This window comes from Syngnathus scovelli, chromosome 18, assembly GCF_024217435.2.
Source record: "Syngnathus scovelli strain Florida chromosome 18, RoL_Ssco_1.2, whole genome shotgun sequence".
Taxonomy (NCBI): Eukaryota; Metazoa; Chordata; class Actinopteri; order Syngnathiformes; family Syngnathidae; genus Syngnathus; species Syngnathus scovelli.
This window is the reverse complement of record NC_090864.1, coordinates 7,320,988-7,341,811: the sequence shown is the minus strand read 5'-3', so window position 1 is coordinate 7,341,811 and position 20,824 is coordinate 7,320,988. Positions and strand designations below refer to the sequence as shown.

Genomic DNA, 20,824 nt, shown 5'->3' with positions numbered 1-20,824 from the left:
ACCGCTGATAAATGAGCCAACATTTTTCCTCTTCCCGTCAGTCGATTCAACGGCCGCACAAGATGGAAAGTGAGCACCAGTAGTCACGTCGCCTTTATTTGCCATTTGCTAAGAACGCACACGCACACACAAATTGAAATGGAAGCGCACAAACGGACCACAATCGGCGACATTCGTGGTTGGTTATGTTTCCGAAAGAACATGAAAGAGGAAACACGAAGGGAGCAATTCAATCATGGCAAACATCCCCCACCAGCAACCAACACATAAAGATATCACTTTTTTTTATAGCATTAATATAAAAAAAGCAAAACAATTTCTTTGAATTGGCTGCCTTACCTATACTCTTTAGATGGAGTAGAAAGAAGCTCACGGTGGTCATCTGCTAAGCAAGCACTATGGTGGTCATTTGTTAGTTTTTTTTTTTTTTTTTTTAGTAGTTGTAGCAACGAGAGCACACTGTGACAATAGAGGAATGTCAACGTTTTGTTTTGTCTTTCGGAAGGGACGCGGAGGTTAGCCCTTAAACTCCAACCGTGCCACGGTTCTCATCGCTCCATTTTGGCTTCACCTCAACGCATCGAAGCTTAAGCGAGCCCAGCATTTTTGCTAAACGCATAACCGCGGGCGGCACGATTTTGTAGTTTTGGTGACGAGTGCAATCAACTGAGCCATTTTGAACAGGAATTGGAAAGGACAACAAAGTCCATAGTCTCCAGTCTTGCCCGTCCAGTTTGTTTAGTGGAGGACATAGCCGAAGGGAACAATAATCATAACGGGCGTGGCTCAGCCCTCTGCAAAAAAAAGGGAACCAAGCGGCAATTTGTAAAACTGTTGTCCAAGCGCTCTCGGCGCAAAAGCTCGTCTGTCCGCTCTCGCTTCAACTCAATGGTGGCGAGCGGTTTGCTTTCTCTGTCAGTTTGGTCAAATTGGCCTTCCAGATGCCAGCATGGCTTGTGGCATGACTCGACCGAAACGTTTGAGCACCCAAACATGATTTGATCACAAAAGCAAAAATACGAAGCATTAACAGCAAATTCAATAACAAGCATTCATTGTGCAAAAGGATGGGGGGAGGGGGGGGTCTTCTTTTCTCCAGGCGATGTTATGCAATAGTCGCCCATTTCTCGACAGCGGGAAAATCACAATAGGCACTAAGAAGTGTGTACGTTGAAATGATGCCATCTGTAACGTATGCTGACTTTGTTTTTAAGCAGCACACACACGCCTCAATTTGCACACATGCGGACGTTGTGAAGGAAGAGAGCGGACGCCTGCAAGGATCGATTGGAAAGTTAGCGAGCGTATTTGACGTGGGGGTGGGGGGGGTCTCAAACAAAAAGTCTGACAAATGTATATTATGTACACAAGCAGCTCTCTGGCTTTTTTGTTGTCGTTGCCGTTGGGCCACTATAAAATACAACACCTCTCCCGGATTCTCTTGGCCAGACTCTTGCTCTTCTTCTTGCCGTTCTTCTCTTTGCCGTCCTCCATCTTCCTCGCCCGGATCTCCCGCATCAGATCAAAGAACACCTTTGGGGGTTAGGGGGGTGATTCCAAACACACAACAGGAAGGTTACTCGCTCCCCAAGCATTTTATAAGTGAGGCCAATCGGACGGACCTTGTCCACGTTGGCTCTGGTTTTGGCCGAGGTCTCCACGTAGCAGACCCCCCAGCGGTCGGCACGGGCCTTGGCCTCATCGGCGTTCACCTGCCGCCGGTCATCCAGGTCCGACTTGTTGCCCACCAGCAGGAAGGGAACGTTCTCGTCCTCCTTCACTCGCAGGATTTGCTCTCTGCGCATTGACCGAGCGTCAATCAGGTTGGATTTGGCAGCGGGAGAGCTTTTCCGGGCTCGGGGCGAACCTGAAGTCGACGGTGGCAGCAAAAGACTCCAGCTCGGTGATGGAGAAAACGCAGAGGAAGCCCTCGCCGCTGCGGAAATAGTTGTCGCGGATGGCGGCGTAGTCCTCCTGCCCGGCCGTGTCCAGGATGTCGATCTGCACCTCCTCGCCGTCCAGCACCACCTTCTTCCTGTAGCTGTCCGCTTTGGTGGGCTCGTAGTCTTCCACAAACTAGCGCGACAGCCACAAGGAACAACAAGCTCGGCGTTTGCGCCACATCCACGCAAGCCCGGCGCGGGCGCTTACCTCGTCGTACATGAACTGAAGCGTGAGGGCCGACTTGCCCACTCCGCCGCTGCCCACCATGATCACTTTGTGGAGGGCGAGAGAATTCTGCCCTTTGGGTTTCGCCGCCGCCATGGCTCTACGTAAGGGGCTGGGGTGGGGGATGAGGGCTGTGCCAATTAGAACAACAATGCCAACTGCAGCGGTGAGGCTTTTGATTCCTGAAACAAACGGTGGAATGAGCTTGTCATCGTTTGCCTCTCTCTACTTGAGCGTAGGACGTGTAAGGATACTTCCGGGTAACCTGTTAGAAATAACAATAATGGGACCATGTGGTGAAATGTCTTTTTCAAAGAGTTGTTTTACAGCCACGCCTTTTGATGCTTGGCAAAGGTGTGAGCAGTTTGTCAAGCCAGGATCAACCCGCAAATATCCTTTAGGTAATGGAATCAATTCTGATGCTGCACTACTTTCCGAGGAGCTAGTTTTATGGTGCTGAACCAGCAGAATTTGCCAAACAGAACTCCGGACAAATTCGGACATAGGAATAAATGTAAGAAATGTACAATACTCTCCATCCATTTTCTATTGCACATGTCCCGTTGACAGTAACGTCAAGAAAAGCTAGCTTGCTGATTTCTCTACGGTGGGCGCTGCAGCGATGAAAATGACCCTCTGCCTTAGCGGCGTTTTAATTAAAAAAAAAAAAAAGCGACAGCTTCGACCGAGTAAATGCCATCATTGACGGCCACTGATGTTCGCTCTAATGTCGCCCGGGTGCCCGGCACGGACGGCGGCGGCCACTCAACGGTAAGCTGGGCTAAGCAGCGGCAGCAGCATCAGCTAAGAGCGGTGCAATGCGGGCGACCGAGCACTTCGTCACAGGTGAGACGTCACCTACCGGCGTCGTTGAAGGCTTTCGCGTAGGTGGCGCCTCGGTCAGGGTTTTAAGTTGCCGTGGCTAAAAGGGAGGGGAAAAAAAGAGGCTTCCTTGAGAACTGCTCCCTTAGCTCATGGCTAGTTCCTCACGCTAGCCGTTAGCAGCGCAGCAGTGATGTGTGCGGGGTAGGCAACGGGCTGGGCTCGACTCGGCAATACTCGGCTTAAGTCGGCTCCGCGAGCCCCTGCGGTTGGCTCTTCGCTCGGCATTCACTCGGCTATTCTCGGCTATACTCGGCTTGGTGAGCCTCCGCCCTGTCTCCGAAGACCAGTTATCTCATTCAATTAATATGTTTGCTCGCCTTATCGCCTGGCGGCATGGTTCCAAAATGCTTTCATATCTATCATGTTAATAATAACAATATATTTTTTAAATGATTAACCCGTATTAAGTGGGATTGGTTCATCCCTTCTAAAAGGCTTGCGCACCCAAAAGAGTAGCTCTTTATTCAGGTAAATGTGAACATTCACAGACTGCTGAAAACAAGAATTCCGCATTTTCATAGTGATGAGCTCCATCTTATCAGAGCTGCAAGTATGCAGCAAAAACTTAGAATGAGACTTTGCAGCTACTTGAAAGTTGCACGTCAAGTCATTATTAAGCTGGCACATCGACTTATATGGCAGGCCCGTTGAACGTTTACGGCGCTCAATCAGCTTCCTTTGGTTCCCAGAAATTGCAGTACCGAACATCGACCTTCAGTGGGCGCAATTTCACAATATTCTGGCCAGAGTTTCAAAAAGCGACTTCAGTCAAGAGAACGAGTCTGATGTTTTTTCACTGTGGTATAAACCAGGGGCGCGCATACATGACAGATAATTGTTCTGATTTTGCTGCACGTCCATCAAAATTGACCCGTGAGGCTCGAGTACCTCAGCTGCTCTGTCGAGGTATCCGATGACCTGCGTGGCAGCGACCCTAACCCTATTCATAGAAACATTCCAAAACGTGCGGTGAAGCCATTCTCTGCTTGCAGTTGCCCACCGCCCCCTCCACGTTCTTACGATAAGCCTCACCGGCTGGGGGCGTCCGCAACGACAGTGAACCCCCATTTACCGCGATCCGCCTGCAACGTATAAAGAAAATCAAACTTTCCGAAAAAATACAACGGACATTTTGTAAATACTTTAGATATTTTCTTATGTCGACGTTTGCTTTGTTGTTTTTTTTTGCGTTACAGCGCCATCTGCAGGATTTCACCACTCAAGTCCCAACGAACTTTGTGACTTGGAACCAAAATCTATTTATATGCACGTTTTGATATTCCTCTCTCGGCGCCGTCCCTCTAATTACGACGTTAGCCCCATTGTTTGCAGACTTGCACTTCTGCCGTGCCTTTAAATCAAGAGCAAGCGAGGCTCGCGCACGCCGCGCAGTTGCCCCCCACCCCACCCGTGCGCGTGCACGACGTTTTGCACGTTATTAATGAGGTCGGCGGACGACAACAGCTGCTTGCCATTCAGGACAGCTCCAGAAGTTTTTTTTAACTCAGCCCTTTTCTTCACACTGTTGTCTAGATTTCCTGTGCGCACGCGCATAAAGGAGAAGGCGAGGAGAGAGGAGGGAGAAAGAGAGAGAGAAAGGGAGAGAGAGGGAGGGAGGGAGGATGTAGACGCGCCGCGCGCGCACCGCTGGAAGGAGAAGACGACGACGAGGAGGCTGAAGGCCGGGCCGTTAGGCGTCTTTCTCGCGTCCACATCTGGATTAACAATTTAGACTTTTGGAATCTCCACTCGAGTTTTTGGTGCTCGACTATGTGTCCTCTCAAATGGGTGCCAACAACGGAAAACTGTATGGAAGCGAGGGTGAGTGCTCCAAAGTGGCAAACTTTTGGCGTGCGCGTGGACCTCAAAAAACTAAAATGAAACTTAATGTGCAGTTGGAGCAAGTACGCATGCATGAGTGCAGCCAGGGAAAATTCTTTTCTTCTCCATCTGACAGTCACATTACAACTGCTGCTTTTCATTCTTGTCACCCAAAAAGGGGGAGCTTCCATAGCTACACAACACAACTCTCTTAATGTATGTGCAAGATGAAGTCAATTGCATTCTGACAGGCAGCCACGTTTGAATGAAGGCACAAGAAAGCAGACACAAAAAAAGACTCCAGCCACACTCGCCAGTTGCCTTCTACCGTAAAGACATCACTGTAATTTGGAACAGCAACACGTTCAAACCGAAGCGTATCATCTGATTAGCTTGAGCCTAACATATGATGCATGATGAGCATCATTCCATCCATCCTACTGCAGAGGCACCAAGGACTTGACAAGAGTCAGAAGCTTTCTTTGCACGCCGCTGTCGTTTGAACGCCACGTGCAAAAGCACCGGAGGAATTTCATCTGGCAGAGCAAAGCTTTCATCACCGGATGCAGCGCTGGGGGCTCCGAACCATTTTTTGCATATGGCCACTGAGTTTTGTGGTGTCTTAAACTGAAGCAAGACGTTTTGGAGGGCCGCATTTACAGCTACGCAACTTGGCGACGGAAACTCGCAGACGGCTCGCATTGCTATCGTGAAAGTAATTGTTTTGGTATTTCTCTCCCGACTCATGGAAGTGACGAGTCGAGATTCAGGGTCCTTCGCCATCCGCCTGACTTTGCAGCGCTTCACAATGCCGAATTTCTTTCCGCCTCCGACCTCTTCCATCGAAAAACACACTTGACGAATATCGAGTCTATCGAGTGAACTTTGTCCATCTTGCACATCCACAGAGGGAGAGTGCTTCACCTAAATGGAATGCTGCACAAATCTCGGGAGCGCTTATTTCTTTTCTTTTGAAGCACGGATGTTGCGATAACGCCATTCCACAACGGCGATACAATCTCCCGACTCGAAATGTCAACCTCACCTCTGCGTTATCATCGCAAAGGCCTAATCTTCCAACTTGGACACACTCCTCCACCAAATCTCAGGCAGGCCACAGTATTTGTGTCCGCCCGGCCTAAATGTTTGGATAAATAACATTCCTTCCTGATCCCATCCTAAGTCAATACCGGCGGAGAAAAGATTGGAAGTTGCGATGTTTAAAATACCAGTGCCGCCCGCCACACGGCGTTCCCAAGGAACAGGAACGGCCGGTCCCCTAAGACACTGGTCACTTGGCACGCTTTTAGAACCATGAATCATAATAGCCCCGTTTTCGCAAAACCGAATGACGAGCAAATGCCAGAAAACGAGCATGACCGGAGCAGAAAAGACTTTCAAGTTGTGCTCTTCTTCCTCCACAGGCAAAGGCAGCTCCAGCATCTCATCCGACATAAGTTCCAGTACGGATCGCACGCCCACCAAAGCTCCCAAGAATGCGACTCCCGGCGAAGGTAAAGCATCTGGTGCTCATTAAGTCACAACGCCCCCTTCCCCCCCTCCTTCTTTGTCCCCTCCCATTGGCCCTCTTCCCTCCTCATCCACGCTTCGCGCTGCCTATTTTGGGAGAGGAACCTGGCTGCTCCTGGGATGACCCTCAGTCAAAGGCAAACTCGTAGGAATTTATTCAAAATAGGCAATACTGAGTAGATTCAACTGAGACGGGAAGTCAAGGTAAATATCGCTGGAAAGCTCACTCCCACAGTCCACAAAGTCTGCCGGGAAAATCGTTTGCACGCAAGGCGACTTCACGCATGCATCTCAAGCGTGACAGACGCAACTCGAGTTCCGCTTGGCAAACAGCTGCGCGGCACAGAAGCGTCGCTTAAGCGGCTGTCGCCGAAGGACAGCCATTGCCAGGTGATGGCTTACAACAGGCCGGCGATACTTGCTTCCATTTATGGAGCTTTAGACAAAAACTCGACATTATTCATCGTCAGCATTTTTTTGTTGCCACGCTAGTGGCGTAACATGTTCATGCGGGTGACCAGACGAGACGGCTCTCTGACGGGAGCCGACAAAGACGCAATTCTAGCTGAGCTCTTCCAAGATTTGTCGGGGTAGTTTGCGCCCTGGCCACAATTGATTGACAACCCTGGCCAGACGACACGACAGAAGCTCCGTCTTGTAATTTGCTTCACACGCATTTGCCCAAACAGGGCTCCTAAATGTTTACCAGTTGAAGACATATCCAATCTTTTTACGGCACCACCAGAACCGCCGCGGGGTTGTAATTAGGCAGAGTGGTGCAAAGTGCTAGCATGTCATTACCTCCGCAGTTTTGGTGCCGTCGGTCTGTGTCGTTGAGCAAAGGCGGCGTGAGCGCCGCTGTTTAGTCAGGACACGGCACGGGCAGTGACGTCACCAGCTCAAAGAGACAGCAAAAAGACGTATGTCGAGGATCCATGTCTAAAGCAGTGTTTCCCAACTTTTTTTTCATCCACCACACACCTTTTCATTGGAAAAAATCTCGAGGTACACCACCAATAAAAATCTGTTAGGTGCTACACCAGCTATATTAAAATTATTTATATTACAACAATACAGACAGACAGACAGACAGACAGACAGACAGACAGACAGATAGATAGACAGATAGATAGATAGATAGATAGATAGATAGATAGATAGATAGATAGATAGATAGATAGATAGATAGATAGATAGATATAGGTACATACAGTAATCCCTCGTTTATCGTGAATAATTGGTTCGAAAAAACACCCGCGATAAGTGAAATCTACGAAGTACGGCCACCAACAAGAAGTAGTGGGCAGGCTAACGAGTTAGCGGAAAGATGCTAATTCGCGATCGTGCTAACACACGAAAACGGACTTCTAAAGGAATGTAAACGAACACTTGGAGCAATACTACATTGTCCTAAAGGTTAGACGCATGTTTCCTCAGTTTAGAAGTTTTATTTTGACTTTTAAATGTTTTTTTAATTTGGAAAAAAAATCCGGGATGTAGTGAAGCCGCGATAAACGAAACGCGAAGTAGCGAGGGATCACTGTATATAGAATTTTTAAAATTGTATTTCTTTTTTTAAATAAAAGTGACAGTTTACTGATTTAGACTAGCGCTATAAATATTGCAACAATAAGAACAAAGTCACGTTTAAAGACACTCTGCTGTTCTGGCAGCAGCTAAGTGGCTATCACAGACGAGGTGTCATGACTTGATTGTGTATTTTATGTTGGTGGAAATGAACAATCCAGGTTCTTCGCTTGAACTACACGCTGGGATTTCCGTTAGTTTGCGAATGCACCACAATAGTCACTGTTATCAAAAGCACACAGCAGCAAACTGAATGTTCCGATGCAGCACTATCAGACCAACACATGATTCTCCGATTAGCCACGCATGCGCGATTAGCAAATGGCTGATCAGGCCTTGCGCTAACTGACCAGTGATTTGGCAATCCTATTTACAATGCGCGCTGTAATTAATATTGGACAATTTCCCATGGCACAGCTGAATAGCTCTCACAGCACACTGTGGTTGGGAAAGACTGGTCTAGAGAATGGTGGTGGTGTGCAGATAAAGGGTTGGGAGCAGGGCAGTCCGCTTCCTGACCGTGGCGTCTATTGTCCCACGACTTGTGGTGTGACCTCAGCGCTTCCTGGAGCGAAGGCTTCGGCGATAGTGCCGCTCGCTAACGTCCACTTCCACGTATTCAATTCCAATCCAGGCAGCATCTCGGGCTCCTTGTTTCCGTCACAAGCTTGCCGTAATGGTGCCGTACACAAACCAACAAACTTTTTGACTCGGCCGAGCTCCGTCTACGTGGGAGCGCTGAACTGGCCTGAAAAAAAAAAAAAGAATCCCTGCAGTTTGAGTTTGCAGTCACTCTGCCCGTGCGCTTGCCTCCATCTCTGCTAAAGTCGGCAGGCGCTCCTGCCAATTTATCTTCCTTCCTTTTCCTCTCGCTTCCTTTGGAAGGGCCATAAAGATAGACCGGCATCAAAAATGGGTATCAAAGCGGCAGCTAAGTTGACACTAATTGGATTCCCCGCTTGCCTCGCACCACCGTGGATCCAATTTAGCTGTTAGCGGCAAATTATTCTAGCCCGAGTGTGCCTCGGCGCAGCTGCCCTGTTCGTTCACTTCGGCGGCGAAGTCCAGATGTTTGACTCGTTTGCCTCGATTTCCCGCGGCACACTCCAGCGCGTGCGTCAACACGACGTTGGTGCGACGGCCACGTGCGGATTCCACTGGGTTGATTCACGAATGAAGTCAACGTCCTTTTGCTCACATCACATGTTCTTCATCAGGGGTTGTCATGGAGACAAAAAGTGTTGTCACGCAAACTGTGCACTTTTCCTCATCCCTGTAGGCTTTCCGTCTCACCACCGACATGCAAACATGCAGCAAATGAAAGAGAACCCAAATGACGTCATGAGAGAAAAATTAGAATGTAAAGAGTAAAATTAATCTTCTTCGTCAGGACTGTACATAGCGTAGTGTTCCTGTGCCTTGAAGAGGTGTAAAGTTCCACCTTTTAGATTCTGTCAGGAAGCCAAAATGTGTTGGCAGCAACTGGTGCAAAAAATGACCACAGCACACTTGCGCCTGCGTCCGGATGTGCGATTTAAGTCCCAGCCGAGCTCTCTTCAAAGCTAGGCGACTTGATCCACAAGAGTCTGCGGATGTCATCAGACTCCGAGTCTGGAATAGCCATCGTCGTCCTTCCCACTGACAATCCCGACACGCAAATCCACACGGGGGCCAACGTGACAGGCAGACGCTGACGTGCGGCGTACAACCGGGCTGACCGATGGCCCGGAGTGATGCCTCCAACATGCTTTGATTGGTGATGTTGTCTCCTTCCACGTCACGCCGGTTCAGGTGCGGATTCCAGCACAAGGACGGCAAGTCCGGGCCTCAAGTCGTCGTCTCTGTCCTCTCCGGCGCTGTCCAGCAACGGCCATGACAGCAACTCCACGTCGTCGTCGTCGGCCGCCGCCTCCGAGACGGTGGCTGTGGTCCACCCACAGCCAGGCTCCCGAGGCCGCACCTGCAGGGGCCACTGCCCCACCGACCTCCTGCCTGACAGTGTCCTGCTGCGGATCTTCTCGCACCTTTCCACCAACCAAGTGTGCCGCTGCGCCCGCGTATGCCGCCGTTGGTACAACGTAGCCTGGGACCCGCGGCTATGGCGCAGCGTGCGGCTGTCCGGCGAGCTGCTGCAGGCCGACCGCGCCGTGCGGGCGCTGACCCGCCGGCTGTGCCAGGACACGCCCAACGTGTGCCTGGCCTTGGAGACGGTGGTGGCCAGCGGCTGCAAAAGGCTGACAGACCGCGGGCTACACGCACTGGCCCAGTGCTGCCCAGAACTGCGCCGCCTGGAGGTGGCTGGCTGCTACAACATCTCCAACGAGGCCGTGTTTGAGGTGGTGTCGCAATGCCCCAATTTGGAGCACCTGGACCTGTCAGGTAGTCAGTCATTCACGAGGCGCATCTGCATGCTCATGCATGTTTCTGACAGGACCGCACTTTCCTTGAGCTTAATGATGAATAGAAATAAAAAAAGGTTCAGTTTTTGTTGCTCTTGTGTCACTCTCGGCCGCAGGCTGCTCCAAGGTGACGTGCATCGGCCTGACCCGCGAGGCGTCGCTGCAGCTGTCCCCCCTTCACGGCCAGCAGATCTCCATCCACTACCTGGACATGAGCGACTGCTCCTGCCTGGAGGACGAGGGCCTGCGCCTCATCGCCACGCACTGCCCCCGCCTGACACACCTCTATCTGCGGCGCTGTGCACGGCTGAGCGACGAAGCGCTGCGCCACCTGGCCCTGCACTGCCCGTCCATCCGCGAGCTCAGCCTGAGCGACTGCCGTCTGGTGGGTGACTTTGGCCTGCGCGAGGTGGCCCGCCTGGAGGGCTGCTTGCACTACCTGAGCGTGGCCCACTGCGCGCGCATCACCGACGTGGGCATGCGCTACGTGGCGCGCTACTGCCCCAAACTGCGCTACCTGAACGCCCGCGGCTGCGAGGGCCTGACGGACCAGGGCCTGGGTCACCTGGCACGTAGCTGCCCTAAGCTCAAGTCGCTGGACGTGGGCAAGTGCCCGCTGGTGTCCGACGGCGGGCTGGAGCAGCTGGCACTCTACTGCAGCGCCTTGCGCCGCGTCAGCCTGCGGGCCTGCGAGAGCGTGACGGGCCGCGGCCTGCGGGCGCTGGCTGCCAACTGCTGTCAGCTGCAGCTTCTCAACGTGCAGGAGTGCGAGGTGTCGCCCGAGGCGCTACGCTTCGTGCGACGCCATTGTCGCAAATGCGTCATCGAGCACACCGACCCCGCCTTCTATTGACACTTGGACCGACTGACGGACTCCCGCTATACGTGCCTGAACGCGGAATGTATTGCACATATATATTTAACTGTGAATATACACAGCAAAGGAGAACCCAGTGGTGCCTTGAGATACCGATGACCCCTCCCGTCTGGATTTTTAGCTTTGACATGAAAGTGTGAACTTGATATCCACGTCGGCACTAATGCATCGCTAGCGGGACCTATTCGTGACAAAGTAACTTAACAGCCTGAACCAAATGTCGCAGAGTTGACGTCCGCAAGCAATATAACCAGATAGCTGCTGCCCTCTAGCGGCGCAGGTCTGAACGCACTTGTAGTTGCATCTCAACTCCAGTTTCAGCCGGTCGACCTTCCTGAAATGACAATCATTTATATTTCTCCGATTTCTGAGATTTTAGCTTCAGCAGCGAACGCTTGCCCGCGTGATGTAGATATTATAGCAGCAAGGGGACGGGTTTGTTTGTGTTTTTTTTTTCTTTAATAACCGGACAGCAATGACGTCACAAATTTTTCTGTTATTTTGTTGGGGGTCTCGAACCCTTACCTTGCATCAAGACGTGCAAGAACATAGCGTGCTGCTGATATCTTGCGGCAGTAAAATGAGGTCACCAAACCACGAGTGTGTGTACAAACAATTTTTTCTCTTTATGCGGTTGGACTTAATCAATTTGGTGTCGACAAACCACAATTGCTGTTTTCTTTCCGGCGTGTTCTATTTCTCATCCCGCCAAAACAGGGAAATCGGGTCACTCCATTTACATGCGGTCACTTTGCATTAGTTTTGCTGAGGCTCGGGCCAGGGGAGTCTAGTTTTGGAGCGGGGAAAAAGTCTGAAAATGTTCATGCATCTTTCTCCACGCACGCAGTCTGAGGCTCGCGTTTGGAGATCTAATCGGCAATGTAGATGGTTTTGAACCTCTCAAACAGGACCACATCGCTCTCCAGCTGCTTCATCTCCGCTTCCAGCTGCTCCTTGCGAGTCTTCCTCATCGGCGTGTCCACGACCACCGGCAGGCGCTGGTACTTGTCGTTCAGCTCGGCCAAGGTGCTCTTCAGGTTCTTGGGGGGGGAGACAATGCAACTTCAGAGATTGTTTTGCCTGTCCAGCTTCAACGGAGAGTCACACCTCCAGGTTGGCCTGTCGCTCCTCATCCGACAGCTGCCTCAAGGCGCTACGCTCCTCCTCCTGAAACTCGTAGTCGTCTACAGCTCTCTGCGCTTCCTCGCTGCGATGCCGCAAGTACTGGGGCACCTGGCCGTAGCCCTGAAGGCGGCCGAGACACAGATTAGGGAGCTTCCAGTCGTTAATGTAAACGAGACGTTTTGTCCCACGTGTGAACTGGCTTTGGATTCGGGGAGCCAGTTAATCTAGAAGCGAGTTGAACCGTAACACTGGAATGCGTCCACAAATGAATATTTGGGGCGCACCTCTTTCGATGCCAAAAATTGATACGCCATATTGTGACCGCACGTTAGCATTTTGTGCACTTGTTGTTTCTCTATTTATTTCTTTGCCGCTGTGTCACGTCTGGAGCTCCTTAGAGGTTTGAAGGTCTCAAACGTTTGTCTCGCGCCGCTTTTAATCATTACCTTTTTCTTTGAGTACTTGGGGATCAGTCCCGAATGCTCCAGGAGCGCCTTGTGGCCTCGGTTGGTGTCGACGGAAGCCACCTGCTGTCTGGTGGTCGTGGGCTTGATGATGCTTCTCTTGGTGCAGAGGCCCTCAGGCGGGTGTTCTGACCTCAAGGGGACGGCCGGTTTCTTTATGGTGCACATGCGATGACAACGTTCTTTTGCTGCGTGACAAAAGGGAGAGTGAAACGATCAAACAAGTAGCCGGACTTATATGGGTTGGTGAGGCAACTCACTTTCCGGCACTTTGGAATGCTTTTTGAGGTATTTCTCTGGAGAGGGAGCCTCCACTTTTGCTGGTCCCATCGTTTTCATTGCATTCTTGAGCGGCTTGTCCTTCAGGGTAACCACTGGTCTGAATTTGGGCGTGTTCCTGCAGAAACAGTGCAGAATTAATAGCCAGTTCTTTAAAAAAGCATATGATCTTAGCTTTTGGTTGACTTACTTCGGCTTTTTACTGTGAACCGGTTCGGGTAAATAGTTGTAGATGCTCTCTTGGGGAAAAATCGTCTTCGCCATGTTTAAAGTGTTACACAGAGTTGAAATGAAGCCGTCAAATGGCAGGAAAATACGTAAACGAGCCGCGCTAACCAACCTTAGTTGGAAAGTTCACTGAGGACTCTGCTTTGGCTTGTTGCTATGCAACCTGTTTGGACGGTACGTTGCATTTAGGTGCAGTCGTAAATTACTAGACCCTAGTTATTTTCCTGGCTTCAGTTTTTTAAGTATTGTCATTTATGAGCATTCTAACTGTACGCTGTATTGTGCTACTTTAGGACGACGTTTAACCCACGTCTAACTAACTAAGTTAAATGGTTCAGATAGTGAAGCGTGATCGGAAATTGCGAAAGTTGCGTCGAAGAGGACCGTCTGTCAATACAGACTCTAGTTCGAAGCCGAGCACATTTAGGCGACGCACACGCTTGTTTACCTGCACAGGCTTGTAAGTCGTCACCCGGCTCAAATTCGTCCAACAGAAAGATAAAACCCAAGAAATAATGAAGCCTGCCGTCGACGAGATGTTTCCGGAAGGAGCCGGACCGTATGTGGATCTGGACGAGGTTTGTCAGCCCGTTTTTATAAACAACACGGCGAAAGCTAGTTAACATTAACACTGCTCTGAATAATACGCACGTCTTTAAGACACCGACAGCAGTATATATTTTTTAAGGTATCTACGTATAAATATATTATATATTTTTTTTAATGGCTAGATTGACGGGGAAGAAGCGATATAATTTTATTGCACCGCTGCGTGTATACAGGCAGGGGGCAGCAGCGGCCTTCTGATGGACTTGGCAGCCAATGAGAAAGCGGTTCACCTGGACTTCTTCAACGGTAAACATTGCGAATCACGCATCCATTTTACCAAGCGACAAAACATCTAAAAGTCGTTATTTTATACTATGTGACAGGAATAGACAAAATATGTTAATTAACAAGCTATAAATGAATTGTATATCAAGGAATTCTGCATTTTCTCATATAAAAGTTTGGTGAAATATGTTTGAGTGTAATATACACCTTTAATTTAAATATACTGCAAATTAGTGTTGTGAGACAGATTCGCAAAATTACTAATAATTTAAACCAATAATCAAATTCATCAATAAATAATTGTACATAGTTTTACAATGTTATTTGCCCTGTTTTATTTATTCATATTTAGAGTGGGAAAATTTAGTTGAATACATCTGACATAAAACTTTTCATTTCTGTGCCAGGTAGCGCCCACAACCAAGGTTAAAAAAAGAACCATAGTTAATGTGTTCTGTTTCCCGCAGTGTTTGGCCGCCGGCTCAACACAATTTAGGCTGAGCGGCACGGGAGCAGAGCGAAAAGCGCTGATTGTTAACGACGCGGTAAAGATGCATTATGACGGAAACGCAGCAGGGCACCTCGCCACTCGGCCGCTTTGAACGCGCACGCCAACGAGCACACGCGGCGCCTGTTAACGGCGCGCATGCGCGTTAAGTCGGCGCATGAGAAGTGGGCGGCGTCTTCCCAAATACATTACTGCAGCATCAAGACCATCAACTTTAAAAGTTGGAAGAAAAGAAACTCAAAGACTAGCATGTTACAAAACATAAACTAACTATTTTTCTTCCCACTTTCACTTTTTCTGTCTGCTTTCAGACTTTGAGGACCTTTTTGATGACGATGACCTGCAGTAACTATCCACCCGCATGCACACCTGAAATGAAATGAAATAACTTGCCCAATAAAAGTCTTTAAAAAAACAGCCGGCGCAACCAGGTGTTTTTCTCTCAATCGCGGGAATGGCGGACATTCCAGCTTTGGAGAAAATTATGCGTATGCATTTTTGGGGCAGGTTTGGGGGGCCAGAAACACCTGTTAGCGAAACGTAATTACATACGAGACGCCAGCTAAAACGGCCGCTAAATGCTTGGCCACATTATGGGAGAGGTGGAGAGTTCAATGCGGACGTTGTTTAGCGCACGATGCACGTGTGATCGCAAAGGCCCGCGCGCTACATTAGGGTCGCGCTGGCTTCGTTACCATAGCAACAAAGATCCGACCCACAAAACGAGATGCTTCATCGTGATTGTCTGCCGAGGAACCGAAGCTTCGACGACGGCGCGTGCAAATGTGTTTCGAAGGCGCAAGTATGGCGGACTGCAGTCAAGCAGATTCCTCATGTGTGAAACAGCTGGCGCTGGTGCATGTGTGTGCACGCGTGCTCATGCTGAGCTGCAAGCTGCGGTTTTGCCATGGCGGTGTGTGCCGAGAAGAGCTTATGTCTTCCAGTACCTCGCCAACCTCGGCCTCGCAACACTGCAGTGCGTGCCCTGAGAAAGGAGTAACACCCTGTGTGTGCTGAGAGGTGACCTCAATGACAATAAAAGAAGGAAGCACTGTGCGTTGGGGTACACCGCCCTCCCCCCACCCGCAAGGATTTCCATCAATTTGAAGTATTGGCTTTTGGAACGCTGTTTCAGTTTACTTTTTGCATTGGGGCTTTGAAATGAAGACTTCCACGAATCATATTGGAGTGAAGGACCATGGCTCAGCATTGCCCCGAAACAAAAGGGAGGGGGGTGGCCCTCCCACCTTTTTTCTTCCTGCTTTTAATGACACTTCCTCGCAATGGCGCCGCCCTTGGCCGGCCAACGGGGGGGCCCTGTTGAGGTGGCCCTCTGCTCTGTCGGCGTGTGTGTGCGTGTGTTAATGAATACCTCTCGTGCGCTTGTGATGACGGGCCCGGTTTAAAACCTGGCCCAGGTCCTCGTGCAAGCCAGTCTGTCTCAGGGAGGTCTGCATCGCACACAGTCGAACCGCCATCATTTCTTGTCGTCAGAGCAACTGCAGGTAAGAGAACTTTTTTGACCTTGTGCAGTGCAGGTTCAAAGTAGTGTAGTGTTTTTTTACCACCCTGGTAGGAGACCGGACTAGAGCAGACGAGCAGAGTCATGGCTGCAGCGAGGAGGACCGGGCTCTCTGCCGTAACAGCGGCCGCCACGCTGGCTGCCATGTTGGTGGTCTTGCTGCTGCTGCCCGGTGAGTTGACCACAATGGAGGCGTCCCAAAGTCAAAAGTGCGGACTGACAAGACTTGCTCAAAAGTTTTTGAGGGTGGCCGTCGTGGAATAGAATGTGGCAAAAGTATTCCCACTCTCTACTTCTGTACAAGTACCGATACTTGTGGGATGATCAAAGTACAAGTACTGATTTAAAGTCAAAGTTAATATCATCTTTTACCTTTTTTTTTGGGACACAAAGAAGCCCATTTTCTGACATGCTGACAAAATCTGCAAGTCTGTCGGTGTCTGTTTCTTGGTCAACCCTAGGTGATAATCTAATATAGCTTTGGAATGGCTACATTCGTCTGCATTTCATATCCATGCCCGATTACACGCAAATATTCAAGCTGCTAAAAGGCACGTGGTTCTTTTTTTCCATTCCTGCCACGATGGCGAGGAGCTCTGCTCATGTGCTCTCTTTGTCTTAATAAGAATCAACATCCTCCGCACACCTGCTTGGGGTCGGCAAAGGTGGGAGGTGATTGGCCGCTTCGCAAGCCCCGCCCGTTCTTTTCCCATTTAAACAGCAGCGGCGTATTGTTTTGCCCCTGTTGAAAAAAAATGACTACGTGTCAGCATTGCCTTTTCAAAGGCTTCCTTTGCTTTTACATGCACCAGATGCTGATTGTTGATTGGGTCAAAAAAAAAAAAAAGTCTAAAGATCCTTCCATTCCCATCACAAGCAGCACTGAGAAAAATGTAAAACTCATAAACGATACTTTCTACAAAAACATTTGACTCAGTCTTCCTATAAACAGCAAAATCTGAGACTGCTAATTTTGCAGCGGTGCCTCTTCTTGCTGTAAAGCCCATTAGTGCTTCCTCAGCATCAAGTCATCATCGCCCTGCCGTTCGTCCTTCTGGAAAGCATTCACACCTTTCCCCTGCGGAGATGAAAGGAAAGCTGAATTCACTTATGGCGCAGCATGCGGCCCCGTGTTACGGGCCCACCTATAAAATGTACAAAGAGCTGCAGCCAGAAAGCCCTGCGGCGGCGGAGGCCAGCAACCGCCCGTGTAGTTAGCCAAACGTCCTCATGATAAGCACCCGGGCCACAAACTAATTTCTTCACATGCCTGGTCTTTGCTCTCTTGTGTTTGCAGCCAACGTGTCTGCGGGACCCATTGGCGGCCACGCCAAAGAGGACGGTAAATGCAGCAACACCCGCCTACTTAAACTGTAGTTTGCAACTTTGGCCGTCTCGGCGATGTGCAAACCATTAACGGCGTCTTTGTCTTGCCCTCAGCGAGAGGGGGGGGCATCCAGGCGAGGGCGGAGGCGGCGGCTTCCCACAGGAGACTGATCCGCAATCGCAGGAACATCAGCTGGTACAAGCAGCACTCGGACTTTTGGAACTGGTACAAGTACTTCACCGACAACGGCAATCAGGAGGCGGTGAGTCCACACTGTCGAAAATTGATCCGAATTCACATTTGACAACATCGGCTAACCCCCCCCCCCCATACACATACACACAGGTACAGGAGCTGGACCGCATCTACTTGGCCTACCTCCAGAACAAGAACCGTGCTGAAGGTCGTCGCTCCTACAAGGCCTACCTGACCCACCTGGGGGAGGTCTACAAGTCCTGCTCCGAGTCAGATGACCCCAACTGCGTGGCATCCTATATCAGCCGGCCCAAGCCCGAGCCCCCCAAGCCGGCGCCGCTCAAAATCTGCGACCCCACCAAGGAAGCCTCCTGCCTGTATGCTGCCTTGATGGCCGGGAAAAGTCCCTACCTGCCGCTGGTGCTGCCTGCCTCCGTCCCGTCCCCGGCCAAGTCCCCTGCCCCTCTTTTTGTACGGTCTGCCGCCCCAGCCAAAGATCCTCAGCCGCCTCAGTACTACTACGCGCCTTCGTCAGTCTCGTTCGTCTCCAAGGTATGACAGCACACAGTATTGACTCGACTTTGCCGTCAAAGTCGACTTGATGGAATACAAACATTTTCAGGAACAGAAGGCGGAGCTGGTGCGCATCTGCGGAGCCGATGATGTCGAGTGTCTGCAGTACCACCTGAGGGCTGCATACGGGTACCCGCCCGCCGCCGGGGCACCTCCTGCCCACGCTCACCAGGGCTGCGACCCCCAAGTGGACCCAACCTGCAAGCCTTCGAAGAAGGCCCCCTACGGCCACTACCCGCAGTACCCCAGCTGTGACCCACTCAGGGACCCATACTGCACCTCTGCCGCCGCCCCACTGGTGAGTTGTCTACGTCCTGGAAAGTACAGTGAACCCCTGTGTAGTACAGATACCTGAAAAAGGTACTCAAGTATCCTGGCAGAAATGACAGCACACAATATTGACTCGACTTTGCCATCAAACCATCGACTCGATGGAGTAGAAACGTTTTCAGGAACAGAAGGCGGAGGTGCTGCGCATCTGCGGAGCCGATGATGTCGAGTGTCAGCAGTACCACCTGAGGGCCGCATACGGATACCCGCCCGCCGCCGGGGCTCCTCCTGCCCACGCTCACCAGGACTGCGACCCCCAAGAGGACCCTACCTGCAAGCCTTCGAAGAAGGCCCCCTACGGCCACTACCCGCAGTACCCCAGCTGTGACCCGCTCAGGGACCCAAACTGCGCCTTCGCCGCCTCCCCACTGGTGAGTTATCTATGTCCTGGCAAGTACAGTGAACCCCTCTGTAGTACAGATACCTGAAAAAGGTACTCAAGTATCCTGGCAGAAATGACATGCAGCTACATTTCTCTTTCCAGGCTCCACGGGCACACAACCCGCCTTCCCCGGCTGGCCCAGGGTCCTGCAACCCCCTCTTTGATGAGGGTTGCAACCCCCTCACCGCCAGCAAATACGCCACGCCCCCTAAGGCGTACAAACAGGAGGCGAGCGAGGAGGCGGCCGCAATCCGCGCCCCCCATCCCGCTGCTGACCATTACAGCAACCCTTACGGCATGTATAGAGATGCTAACGCTCATGCTAACAGAGTCGGCGACCCTTACTCCACGTACCATCAGGCTAGCGCCCCAGCCGAGCCGCCCGCCAACGACCCGTACGCGATGCTGCGCCGCTTCATGGCGCAGGTTCAGGGCAGCGACCCGTACGCACCGCGCCCGGAAGCGACGCCCGAAACGGACCCCAACGATCCCTTCTCGGCCATGAGAGATAGCGCTGCCATGCACCGCCACGGTGCCCGCCAACAATACCTGTTCTCTCACCCTGAGGAGCCAACCATGGAAGAGCGCCACCCTCTGGGCCCCCCGGGAAAAACCAGAGAAGGTTACGAGTGCTACGTCGGGTATGACCGTGACTGCTTCCCGGTGCAGCCGACTGAGCCCCGATCGGGTGTCCACCGCCGCGTCCCCTATCCCGCCGAATCCTATGAGCCCCACCTGAATGCCGATGGCACCCGCCGCGGCGTCTTGGAGCCGGCTGACCCGCACTGCGACCCTGAGTTTGATCGCAACTGCCGCTTGCGCCGTCTTGAACCCGAACAGCCCCGCCACGAGGTCCAACCCGAGGCGTCAGAACAAGACCCAAACGAGGCCGAGCCTTACCAAAGTGGCCAGGATGAGCCTTACGTCTCCAACATGCCGACGCCCCCTCAAGGAATGCCCAGCCTCCAGGACATACTGAGAAGCTACGGTGACCGCTTCCCTGAGCACGACGACTATCGCAAGAAGTAGAGCGCAAACGCGTACCAGCTTGCAGAGGGACTCGAAAACACAAACATCCCACCAGACCCCCATGCAATGCCAGTTCATAAAGCCAATGAACATGAGCTTGGCCCTGCGCTTGGATTCCACAGGGGGCGACCAAGCCTCACCAGACTTCCTCCAAGCAGTCCAAGCCGCATGATTTAAGTCTAGTTTACTTCTGCTTTGGAATATTCTATTAAAAAGCACTTGAATGCTGGTTTCAGCCACTTTTCATTCCTCTGTACCATTTGGATTCACATTGTTATAATGCGTATTTCTCCTTCTTCTCCTTGCGCATAGCAGCTGAAGAAGTGGACGGATGACTTGAGCCATAGGGCTGAGACTGCACGTTTGAGATGCTGTCATAAGGGTCGAAGGTCATCTTCCCCTTCCAACCGTAGCTCATTTCTCTGTCATTAACTTCCTTTCCTGCCATTTGAATTTTAGTTTTGCCTGACAAACCATCATTTTGACTAGAGTTACCACAGACTTGAGTCTAGTGGCTGAGTCTGTTTTAGAGTTACACAGCCATTGGCTTACACCCGCAATAACTTTGTTAACGCTCAGCAATTGACCAAATATCATGTTTACTTGCTTCAACAGCAGGCATTAACCCTAATAAAAACGTGTGCGCCTGGTGTATGATTCTTTTGTTATTCAGTATGCCAAATTCAGTCTTTCTTATTGCTTTTTTTTTTTCCAACAATGCCTTTGGTGTTAATTTAACCACACGTTTTTTCCGTCATAA

General features: G+C 50.9%; 5 protein-coding genes across 8 annotated transcripts; 3 read left to right on the top strand and 2 right to left on the bottom strand.

Moving 5' to 3' along the window:
* Window positions 1-80: 80 nt before the first annotated feature.
* On the bottom strand, window positions 81-3,231 carry ralaa (v-ral simian leukemia viral oncogene homolog Aa (ras related)). 2 transcript variants are annotated; one of them, XM_049749659.1, is made up of 5 exons: window positions 3,032-3,231; window positions 2,152-2,434; window positions 1,868-2,076; window positions 1,623-1,797; window positions 81-1,533 (listed from the first exon to the last, which is right to left on the bottom strand). In XM_049749659.1, exons 2-5 carry the CDS (start codon window positions 2,263-2,265, stop codon window positions 1,411-1,413), a joined length of 621 nt encoding a protein of 206 aa, XP_049605616.1. In that variant the 5' UTR covers window positions 2,266-2,434; window positions 3,032-3,231; the 3' UTR covers window positions 81-1,410. The 2 variants fall into 2 exon arrangements, with proteins under 2 accessions (XP_049605616.1, XP_049605615.1); XM_049749658.2 differs by having other exon boundaries at window positions 2,152-2,351.
* Window positions 2,427-11,868, top strand: LOC125986168 (F-box/LRR-repeat protein 7). 2 transcript variants are annotated; one of them, XM_049749653.2, is made up of 4 exons: window positions 2,427-2,683; window positions 6,300-6,389; window positions 9,784-10,371; window positions 10,508-11,868. In XM_049749653.2, exons 1-4 carry the CDS (start codon window positions 2,620-2,622, stop codon window positions 11,242-11,244), a joined length of 1,479 nt encoding a protein of 492 aa, XP_049605610.1. In that variant the 5' UTR covers window positions 2,427-2,619; the 3' UTR covers window positions 11,245-11,868. The 2 variants fall into 2 exon arrangements, with proteins under 2 accessions (XP_049605610.1, XP_049605611.1); XM_049749654.2 differs by lacking the exon at window positions 2,427-2,683 and adding an exon at window positions 4,396-4,875.
* A 1-nt stretch (window position 11,869) lies between these two features.
* On the bottom strand, window positions 11,870-13,798 carry LOC125986170 (enkurin-like). Of its 2 annotated transcripts, XM_049749657.2 has the most exons (6): window positions 13,477-13,796; window positions 13,327-13,391; window positions 13,118-13,254; window positions 12,840-13,045; window positions 12,376-12,513; window positions 11,870-12,308 (listed from the first exon to the last, which is right to left on the bottom strand). In XM_049749657.2, the coding sequence occupies exons 3-6, from the start codon at window positions 13,194-13,196 to the stop codon at window positions 12,138-12,140; spliced, it is 594 nt and encodes a 197-aa protein (XP_049605614.1). In that variant the 5' UTR covers window positions 13,197-13,254; window positions 13,327-13,391; window positions 13,477-13,796; the 3' UTR covers window positions 11,870-12,137. The 2 variants fall into 2 exon arrangements, with proteins under 2 accessions (XP_049605614.1, XP_049605613.1); XM_049749656.2 differs by having other exon boundaries at window positions 13,327-13,798.
* Window positions 13,799-13,815: 17 nt separating this feature from the next.
* Window positions 13,816-15,123, top strand: cops9 (COP9 signalosome subunit 9). The gene is made up of 3 exons (XM_049749664.1): window positions 13,816-13,942; window positions 14,147-14,219; window positions 15,018-15,123. The coding sequence occupies exons 1-3, from the start codon at window positions 13,880-13,882 to the stop codon at window positions 15,053-15,055; spliced, it is 174 nt and encodes a 57-aa protein (XP_049605621.1). The 5' UTR covers window positions 13,816-13,879; the 3' UTR covers window positions 15,056-15,123.
* A 1,140-nt stretch (window positions 15,124-16,263) lies between these two features.
* and1 (actinodin1) lies at window positions 16,264-20,292 on the top strand. Its single transcript, XM_049749645.1, has 7 exons — window positions 16,264-16,400; window positions 17,526-17,570; window positions 17,669-17,817; window positions 17,901-18,302; window positions 18,373-18,621; window positions 18,764-19,024; window positions 19,138-20,292. The coding sequence occupies exons 1-7, from the start codon at window positions 16,313-16,315 to the stop codon at window positions 20,062-20,064; spliced, it is 2,121 nt and encodes a 706-aa protein (XP_049605602.1). The 5' UTR covers window positions 16,264-16,312; the 3' UTR covers window positions 20,065-20,292.
* The last annotated feature ends 532 nt before the right edge of the window (window positions 20,293-20,824 follow it).